Genomic DNA, 9,170 nt, shown 5'->3' with positions numbered 1-9,170 from the left:
GTGCTGGGGGCCACCGAAAAAAAAAAAAAAAAAAAAAAAAAAAACAAAAACAAAACAAAACAAAAACAAAGCAATTAATTTATTATGTTCCCAAAAGTTCCTCTCATCTGGTGAATTCTCACTAATTTCCGTGTGTGTTCGCAGGTTTAGAAAGGATCTGTGTAGCCACCAGCAGTGGAAGTCTTCGGTTCTATGCGTTGAGAGATGAAGATGAGTTTAGGTTAAGAGAAGAAGCTAAATAAATTAATTAATAGTGATAAAATAGATTCTGCCATCGCTTGGAGTCAGCGGTGTGATAAACATATTGTATGTGTGTAAGAGTTTTAAAAATAAATTGTGAAACTTTCAATCTAACCTAATAGAAGAAAGCAGTAACGGAAGTAGAAATTTGAAAAGAAAGAAGCTATCTACAGAATGTAAGTGAATTTAGTCTGTAATCAGATCTGAACTCAAAAAGTTGTAAGATACAAAAAGAAATATTTTAAAAAAATATTTCGTAATAAACAATCAATAAGATTCATTGGAGCTAGTGGACATTGAATAGCTACAGATATCATACAGAGTAAAAGTACAGATATAATAACTATAACTACGCAGTTGGTAATCAAGAAGTGTCACCTAGACAGAGTTACCTATAATACGTACCTACTTAGATACAAAGGGAGAACACAACTTCACTGTTGCACTATACCTGTACATACTGTAACTATATTGCTATTCCTATTGGTATCATGTAGTGGGTGCATATAATCATATAAAGTGTACTACCTACCTATGTACTTAGTTGGTTATATCCAGAAAAGTGTTGCCTACACAGTGTCTGTGTTCGAGTTTTAAATACAAGGAGGTAGAGAAACGTTGGAGAATATCTGAAGGTGTACCATAATTAAATACTAGTGACGTCATCAAGTACCTAAATAATCTTAAATACTGATCAGAGAAAATTTTGAAAATACAATATGGCAGAAGGAATAGACATGATTGTACAAGTGCTAGAAGAAATTAAAAAAATGAGGGGTGATTTCAATGAATCTCAGAAACAAACCAGAGACCTAATTGAAGAAAAATATGAAGATAACAATCGTCAAAATAAGCAAATCAATGAGAAAATAGAGAAACTAGAAAAGAAAATAAACACTTTGGAAAAGGAATCAAAGAAGAGAAATATTGTTGTTTACGGAATAAAAGAAGGACAAGATGAAACATACGAAGATTTGAGAGAAATAGTGAGATGGTTCCTGAATGATAAAATGCAAATGGGAATTGGGAGAAATGAAGTTGATAACTTCTTCAGACTGGGAAAAAGGACAGAAGCTGGGAGAGATAGACCAATTTTAATAAAGTTCGTCACCAACTGCAGAAAGAGAGAAGTTGTTAATAAAAAAGGAATACTGAAAAGATCAAAAATTTTCATTGAAAATGACCTATGTGAAAAAGAAGAGATTGAAAAGAAGAACTTGGTTAAAAAAATGAAAGAACTAAGAGCAAGTGGACATCACGTAATTATTAGAGGAAAGTCTCTGATTGTGAATGGAGAGAGAAGAAAAGAGATGGCTGAAACACAAGAAGATACAGACATGGAGTGTGAATATTTGACTGATCAGAGTGAAAAGAAACGGCAAAGATCACCAGAAGTAATTAGAGATGAGATGGAGATTGGCAATCCGGTGAAGCCTAAAAAGAAAATCAAAAAAACAACAGCAACATATATTCGAAGAAGAGTAGACAATCTAGAACAAACGAGAATTGACACAATGTTTCAGACCGATTCCACACAAACCAAAAAGACAACAACTAATCAGAATAATGAACTTGAAGAAGAAAAGAACACACACACTGATGAAAATGAAAAGGATGAAAGAAAAGAAAGAGAAAATAATGGAAAAGAATTACAGAAGAATGATAACCATACAAATGTTTCAGACCGATTCCACACAAACCAAAAAGACAACAACTAATCAGAATAATGAACTTGAAGAAGAAAAGAACACACACACTGATGGAAATGAAAAGGATGAAAGAAAAGAAAGAGAAAATAATGGAAAAGAATTACAGAAGAATGATAACCATACAGACAACAGGCAGCAACAAGAGAAAAATGCTCCCTCAAAGGAATAGCAACCAAAGAAACCTACTAACAACAGTATTAACAATGTCAAGAATAGAAGAAATAAAATCATTCGGATAGGAACATTCAACACAAGAACATTAAGGACAGAAGATCGAATTGAAGAATTGGAACATGCACTAAAAGACATAGAATGGGATGTGATTGGATTAGCTGAAATTAGAAGAAACGAAGAAATACTAAGCGAAAGAAAAAACGGTTACATCATGCTACACTCAAGTGCGGAAAACAGCCAGTTTGGAACTGGATTCATGGTGAAAAACAAATATAGAAACAATATCATTAATTTTATCCCTGCAAGTAAAAGAATAGCTATACTAAAAATGGTATTCAAGAAAAAGAAATGTACAATTATACAGGTTCATGCGCCCACGAGTAACCATAAAGAAGAAGAAATAAACGCATTTTATGAAGAAGTAGATACAATAATTCAGAAAGAACATTGTGAAGGTGACCACATACTTCTCATTGGAGATTTCAATTCGTGTATTGGAAAGAAGCAACGAGGTGATGAAAGAATAATGGGCAATTTTGGAAAAGGGAAAAGAAATAAATCTGGCGAAATTTTAACGAACTTTGCAGCATCTCAAGGATTGAAAATTGTAAATAGCTTCTTCCAATACAATGATAGATGGACGTGGAAAGCACCAAACCAGAAAACTTATGAAATAGACTATATTCTTACACAAAAACATAAGACCATTTTCAAATTTACCATAGAAAAAAACCTACAATTTGATGTGAAAACGTTATCCGTACAGCCTCGTCCTGGACGAAATCCCGCCTGTGCTTCGATAAACAGTTTATTATCCTCTCCATAGCTGAGTAAGATCAGATCATCGACTGATTATGATAGAATTCAACCCAGCATTTCAAGAAAAGTATTATGACAATGACAACAAATACTACAAAGTAAAAATATCCATCGAATCATACCAAACACACCTAAAAAACCTTTTATCTCGAGAAAATTTCAATCAGGGAACAGTACAAGAAATGTATGATAGAATAGAAGAAGCAATAAAAGAGAGTGTAACCAGAGAAAATAATGAAGCAGGAAATCAAGGAAGGAAATATAGTAAGAAGATATCAGAGGCAACAAAAGAACTAATAAAAAGACGAGAAGAATTGAATAGAATTCCTAACAAAACACCAGCCCAAAAGATTGAACATTGTGAAATACGAAAACTAACAAAAAGGAAAATTCGCGAAGATATTGTCAAGTTTGAAGAAGATGTGATCAACAAAATTATGGACAGCACAGGATCGACAAAGAAAATACAGAAAGAGTTATCGAACGTTAAAAAGACATGGATATCAAAAGTAAAGAAAGAAGATAACACAATGACAACAAACAGAGAAGAAATAGTAGAAGAAGTTACCAAATTTTATGAAAGACTATACTCACTTGAAGAAAGAAGAGATGAAGAACCGATTACAACTTACATTAGAATGGAAAAATCAGAATTTGATGAAAACTACAAGATTATGGAGTCAGAAATTATGAAAGCAATTAGCGAAATCAAAAAAGAAAAGGCACCAGGAAACGATGGCATAACGAATGACCTCATAATATATGGAAAAGACATCATAGCCCCAAAACTAGTAGACCTATTTAACAGGATATTTTACGAACATGAAGTACCTAAACAATGGAAACTTAGCAAGATCATCCTAATACATAAGAAAGGACCAAAAGAAGACGTATCCAACTATAGACCCATCAGCCTCTCGTCGTGTTTATACAAATTATATGCCAAAATTATACAAAAACGGATGAGGAAAAAGATAGATGAAGCACAACCACCAGAACAAGCTGGATTTCGGAGTTCGTTCTCAACCACAGACAACTTGCAAACAATGGGACAATTATTGGAGAAAAGCAGAGAATACCAACTGGAACTATCTATAGCCGTAGTTGACTATGTTAAAGCTTTTGACAGTATTTTTCAAGACAGCATATGGAAATCACTAAAGAAAATAGACATGGATGATATATACATTCAAACACTCAAGGAACTCTACAAATGTAAGGCTTTTATATCACTGGATCGCACAGGAAGAGAGTTTGATGTAAAACGCGGGACTAAACAAGGGTTCAAGACAGCATATGGAAATCACTAAAGAAAATAGACATGGATGATATATACATTCAAACACTCAAGGAACTCTACAAATGTAAGGCCTTTATATCACTGGATCGCACAGGAAGAGAGTTTGATGTAAAACGCGGGACTAAACAAGGCTGCCCCTTATCCGCTGAGCTCTTCAATACAGTACTGGAATTGATATTTGGCAACATCGACTGGGAAGGAAGCGGTATAAGTGTGAATGGAGAAAACATTACTAACCTAAGATTCGCGGATGATGTGATTCTAATTGGAAAAAACATCGATGAATTAAAAACAATGATAATAAAGCTGAGAGAAGAGAGCCTAAAACATGGATTACATATAAACATGTTCTAATTGGAAAAAACATCGATGAATTAAAAACAATGATAATAAAGCTGAGAGAAGAGAGCCTAAAACATGGATTACATATAAACATAAATAAAACAAACATACTTACCAAAGAAGAAGTACCAGGGATAATGATTAATGGAGAAGAAATCAGAAAAGTGAATGAATGTGTTGACTTTTGACGGTTAAATGTTTACCAAAAGGCTTCTCAAAGGTAGAAAGCTTATAATAAGTTCTAGACGAACTTCACCAAAAAAATTGACACTATACTAGACGTGGAGAAGAAATCAAAAAAGTGAATGAATGTGTATATCTGGGACAACTGATATCATGTGAGAATGTTGTTGAAAGAGAAGTTGAAAGAAGAATCAAGATAGGATGGAGTAAGTACTGGGCTATGAAGAAGATATTTAAAAGTATGAAGCTGAAAATAATATAAATGCAGTCTTAATTCGATTACGGTTACTTTTTCGTGTTCTTGTGTTGACCCAGCACCTAAATGTGAAGTATGTCTCTTCTAGTCCATCTGATGGGGGAGTTGTGGGACATGCTACGACACAGCCCCATAAAGTGTAGCAGATGTGACTAGGCTTGAATATCGAATGTTCAAAGACCATGATTTATATTCTACACTTTTTTTTCATCCTGATTCCCCCCCCCACTTATTTTTCAAGTAATTAGGGGTGTCTTGACTCCTGAGACTTTTCACGAGAAGAAGTCAATCTATGAGCCTTGCATACCTGATCTAGCAAGAAGATACAATGTTGAAGAATCAAAATTCCAAACTGTTGTAGTCATAGTCAAGCAACGTCATCGTTGCACGGCCGAGCAAGTCTCTTCTTCTTCTTCTAAATACAGTGATTTTATATTAACTTGTTGTTTCTTTAACAATGGTTAACTGTGCTGTGTGTGGTTGTAAAAGCAACAACAACAAAAAACTTAAAAAGCAAAGTCCAACTACTGTTAAAATCCAGGTCTATACTTTTCCTAAGGATAAACTTATTTGTGCTGAGTGAATTTGAACAGTAAAAATAAGTGAATTGAATAAGAATCATATTGTAGATGTTAGTGGGGTATGGTTGGTCCAGTGGTAATGCGCTTACTCGTCTTATAAAAGGTCCCGGGTTCAATGCCTACCATTGACAAAAATAATAAAAATGCAGTCTTAATTCGATTAAGGTTACTTTTTCGTGTTCTTGTGTTCACCCAGCACCTAAATGTGAAGTGTGTCTCTTCTAGCCCATCTGATGGGGGAGTTGTGGGACATGCTACGACACAGCCCCATAAAGTGTAGCAGATGTGACTAGGCTTGAATATCGAAAACCATGATTTATATTATACACTTCTTTTTTCATCCTGATTCCCCCCCCCCACTTATTTTTCGAGTGATCAGGGGTGTCTTGACTCCTGAGACTTTTCATCGATTCATTTTCTTGCTCCCCCTATTTCCCCAGGTATGGATGAACTACGCTCAGTTCGAAATGTCATCCGGTGACGAGGACAGCGTATCGCTCGCTCGGCGTGTATTCGAGAGAGCAAACCAAGCACTCAAAGCTTCCAGCGAGAAAGAAGAGAGAGTAATGTTGCTAGAGGCGTGGAAGGAATTTGAAGCACAACATGGAGATGATGAATCCCGAGCGAAACTCAATAGTAAACTACCGCGCCGCGCTAAGAAACGAGTCAAGACTTACAACGATGAGGGGGTAAGTGAACGGAGGGTTTTAGGAATGACACAAAACTCATTACTTTTAAAAAAGTTAGAACTTTCAAGGGTATACACAACACTTTTTCTAAAACAACTAATCTCGGGCGAAACTCAATAGTAAACTACCGCGCCGCGCTAAGAAACGAGTCAAGACTTACAACGATGAGGGGGTAAGTGAACGGAGAGTTTTAGGAATGACACAAAACTCATTATTTTTCTAAAACAACTTAAAATCAATAGGGGAAAATGAAAACTGTTCGCTTTTTTTGTTTTACAAACCGCGGTCTGGTAATTAATAAATTAATCTTGTAAAACAAAACAAGCTGGGTCCGTCCCTCCGGGAATTTTTTAGCCCGTAGTTTATTCGATCGTGGTTAAAGAAATACCTATGTACCTACCTTGGGTGGGAATGTTTAATATTCAGTTTATTATTATTATTAATATTCAGTTTTTCCCAGCATTTTACATGACATTCGGCTTTCAATTAATTTCTGTCTTCTTTTTACTTTCTATTACTAAAGAAGTATAATGTGATTGACGTTCTCTTTGTTTTCCAGGTGGAGGAGGGATGGGAGGAGGTGTTCGACTATATATTCCCTGAGGATGAGGCGGCTAAACCCAACCTGAAACTATTGGAGAAGGCGAAGGCCTGGAAGAAAGCCATGGAGGAGAAACAAGGCAACAAAATAGGAGAGGAGGGAGCGAATAAAGAAAACGAGGAAGAGGAAAGAGATAAAGAGAGAGATAGAGAAGAGGAAGATGAGAAAAAGGATGAAAGAGATAGAGATAGTGATGATGAGAGAGACGACAGAGAGGAAGATAGTGATTCTGAAGGAGAGAAAGAAAGAGAGGTAGAGACAGAACATTGATTCATGAGAGAATTCCTGACATAAATCGTCGTAATCTTTTCGAAAGAGATGAATTATTTCGGAACAATGGCCAGCAGTGATAACACATTGAAAATGCACCAGTTCTCCATGGATCACTGAAGTTAAGCAACTTTGCGCGCGTTTGGTATCCGGATGGGTGAGGTTAATGAGAGGAGGCGGGTAGTTTGTCGCCAAATGGAGGGTAATATCTCCGTCACTAAACCTTAGCACTTCTCTAGATGACAACTGTTGTCACATGAGACAAAATACAAATAACTTTGTAAATAAATTATTTAATAAACAATCGAATTTTGTGCTGTAATATAAATGAGGAATGTAATTTTTATTTTTAAACATCTATAAAATTATAGGTATAAACGTATAAACAAATATTAAGTAAAAATACGTTAAGTGCAGTTAATATGTATATGCAGTTAAGTGGGTATAAAAATGTGCATAATAGAGGGAAGTAAAAAATTTCCCTTCTCTGTAAGTCTGTATACAAAGACAAAATCGTATAAATGTATAAAATAATGGACAGAAATCTGCTCAAACTACCCGATAGAAATAAAAAGTGATGGGCATATTATTGCATATGAAAATTGATCATTTTGAAATGCACCATTTTATGCGAAAAGTACTACGTTTTTTTTCTGCGCGTAGAGTAAAGTTAGTTGCTCGTGAAATAGAGCCTTGTTTTCACGGGCACTAAAAGCAAAGTAATAAATATTCAGGTACACACAGTGTATACAGTTCGTTTATAAGTTGGCGGAATAAAAGGTCCAAATTAAGTAATAATACTCTTAAGTACAAAAATGGACACATCCTCAAAGGGGTAGGCACATGCCCAAAGTATTTACCATGGGCTGTCTGGCCCCTCACGTGTCACGATTAAGATAATATTCTAAATGAGGTAGAATGACATTTTGGTGCTCTCACAACACACAACACAAAATATAATTCTTACATAGAAACGCAGGTTCTCGTCTTCCTGTCACCAACTTTCGCATTCTCTCATCAATCTACTAACATACGAGACGACTGTCCAGAAGCAAGTAGCGGGGACCCATCATCATTCTCTCTATATACTCCACAGAGCCATCGAGTGCTTAGGAGGAACCAATGTATGTGTGACATTCTGTATCAATATCACAAACGGATGAGGATCCCGCGCAGAACAATGAAGATGAGATTGTTTTTCTCCTGATAGGTTCACTGAGCGAATCTGTACACAAAGAGATCTCTCTTTGGTGTCGTGACTTTTTTTGTTCAGACATATTTTATTTTTACAAATTGCTTTAACCAGTAAGTCCTACCTCCTGGACTTGTTTGCTAAGAAGATAATTCTTGACATTGCTGCTCCTTTTCCATATTTTTTTGTTTTGTTTTTGAGGTTTGAGGTTTGATAGAGGGAACTGTAACTGCTAGGGTCTTATCGTCCTGAAATCGAAGAGAGAAGGAAGACAGGATAGAAGGAAAGCCAGCCGTTCCGAGAACGAACAATATCCCATCAGGATAAAATCCGCCCCGGGCGGGAATCGAACCCGCGGCCTAGCGCTTACAAAGCAGACGCGCTACCAACCAAGCTAACTAGGCTGGTCATTTTCATGTTTGATCACGGTGAACTGTGTGGTCAAATTCTATTGTTGTTCTTTGAGTGACTTAATTTTATTCTTGAGGGTATCACACTTCCGCCCCGGGCGGGAATCGAACCCGCGGCCTAGCGCTTATAAGGCAGACGCGCTACCAACCAAGCTAACTAGGCTGGCATAATGTGTGTCATGCGCAGAAACCAAAACTCGTCGAGCATCGTCCCGATCCCCAAAAAAAATGCGTTGCGAAATCTGTCTAATATCACACTTCTTCGTGGGTCATCTACAGAATATCACACTTCTTCGTTGGTCATCTACAGAATATCACACTTCTTCGTTGGTCATCTACAGAATATCACACTTCTTCGTGGTTCATCTACAGAATATCACACTTCTTCGTTGGTCATCTACAGA

The 9,170-nt window shown here is 36.2% G+C and overlaps 1 protein-coding gene across 1 annotated transcript in view; it reads left to right on the top strand.

Annotated features, from left to right (window-relative positions):
* LOC103516428 (protein crooked neck-like) overlaps positions 1–7,732 on the top strand; it is a 10,235-nt gene extending 2,503 nt beyond the window's left edge. Inside the window, exons 3-4 of the mRNA XM_017447038.2 lie at positions 6,045–6,293; positions 6,853–7,732. Coding sequence (XP_017302527.1) covers positions 6,045–6,293; positions 6,853–7,164 — 561 coding nt within the window. The 3' untranslated portion in view covers positions 7,165–7,732. The remainder of the gene's footprint in view (positions 1–6,044; positions 6,294–6,852) is intronic.
* Positions 7,733–9,170: the final 1,438 nt, after the last annotated feature.

The sequence above is a fragment of the Diaphorina citri genome, unplaced genomic scaffold (assembly GCF_000475195.1).
Source record: "Diaphorina citri unplaced genomic scaffold, Diaci psyllid genome assembly version 1.1 scaffold1566, whole genome shotgun sequence".
In the NCBI taxonomy this organism is placed as follows: Eukaryota; Metazoa; Arthropoda; class Insecta; order Hemiptera; family Psyllidae; genus Diaphorina; species Diaphorina citri.
The sequence above is the reverse complement of the archived record's forward strand: the minus strand, read 5'-3'. Positions and strand labels throughout refer to the sequence as shown.